A 1,231-nucleotide genomic window follows, 5' to 3' on the forward strand; every position below is an offset into this window, starting at 1 on the left:
ACCCCTGGCGGGCTCCGTAATAGTGTAATTAAATCGAGCTATAAAATGTACACTAAAACCACAATATGTAATATTTGATGCAAAATGTAGTAAACGTCTTAAATACATTTTGTAATACTCTCAGCCACATTATTTAATATCAATATTACATTTTGATTGTTACAAAATGCGGTGGTTGCTCTTTTCATAAATTATAATGTAATAAGGTGCTTTATGTAATAAACGATCACAAACCAGTGTTTGTGTTCATTCTAAACAATACACTTGTAATAATGATCATGTTTACTACACATTTGAATTGTAGATGACCACAGCCAGTTTGCACTTCTCTTCTTTTTGCTCATTATAAACAGCAAAATCAGCATCAAGTTTCAGCTTTAATTAATTACTCTGCRGTGCTAAATGATTGTCTGCTTTTCCTCCCCACAGTTTTTTTATTTTTGTCTGGTAATCATCATGTTCAGGAAGATGACCTGCTCACCTCACAGATGCAGTTCTTGCTGTGCACTGTTAATAAAYCAGCTTCGTATCAAGTATCTTTTTACACACAAACCTTTGATRAATCAGCTCTTTGTGGGGTAAGATCAAACATGATCTGAGCTTGTTTTACAGAATCTGATCACTTCTTGCATCAATTTAATCAACAATGTGTTTTAGATTTAGATGTGAGGCTGTCTGTCTGACTGTTAAACCCAGTTAAATATAAGATGCAGGACCAAAATGAACACAGACTTTTACAGAACTGTGCCCACATGAACTCCTGTCAGTAAACAAAATGGATGGATATATAAATATTGTGTATTTGTAAATAAAAGCTGGGTCAAATTCTAAAATGCTGGATACTGATAAGGTTGTGTATAGGATGATTTATTTATACTGAAATTGATTTCACAATCTCCATCATCATGCAGGGAATTTTACCCTATTTTTTGTAAATAAACATTGGCTAGTTTTCCTGTTGTTTTTGTTTAACTTTAAGGTCTTGCAAAGACTGTAGATTTTTTTATGTTTTGATGGTTAAACACATCGAAAGAGGGCATAAATACAATTTAATATAGAATAAGTATGAAAATAATCAAATCCAACCACATGATAATATTTAAAATGATTAAGAAATTTACTTTATTGTTTTTATTCATGTTGTCTTTAAATCACACAATCTTAAATCCTCCTGAAGCATTTTGTTTATCTGAACTAATGATGGAATTCTGAAAAGACTTCTGTATTAAAT

At 31.4% G+C, this 1,231-nt stretch overlaps 1 protein-coding gene across 1 annotated transcript in view; it reads right to left on the minus strand.

The window, feature by feature from the left end:
* Positions 1-460: 460 nt before the first annotated feature.
* LOC106534211 (Fc receptor-like protein 2) overlaps positions 461-1,231 on the minus strand; it is a 7,322-nt gene continuing 6,551 nt past the window's right edge. The window contains exon 5 of the mRNA XM_014030784.1: positions 461-507. Within this exon, the coding sequence (XP_013886238.1) occupies positions 461-507 (47 nt within the window). The remainder of the gene's footprint in view (positions 508-1,231) is intronic.

This window comes from Austrofundulus limnaeus, unplaced genomic scaffold, assembly GCF_001266775.1.
Source record: "Austrofundulus limnaeus strain Quisiro unplaced genomic scaffold, Austrofundulus_limnaeus-1.0 Scaffold1118, whole genome shotgun sequence".
NCBI classification, from domain to species: Eukaryota; Metazoa; Chordata; class Actinopteri; order Cyprinodontiformes; family Rivulidae; genus Austrofundulus; species Austrofundulus limnaeus.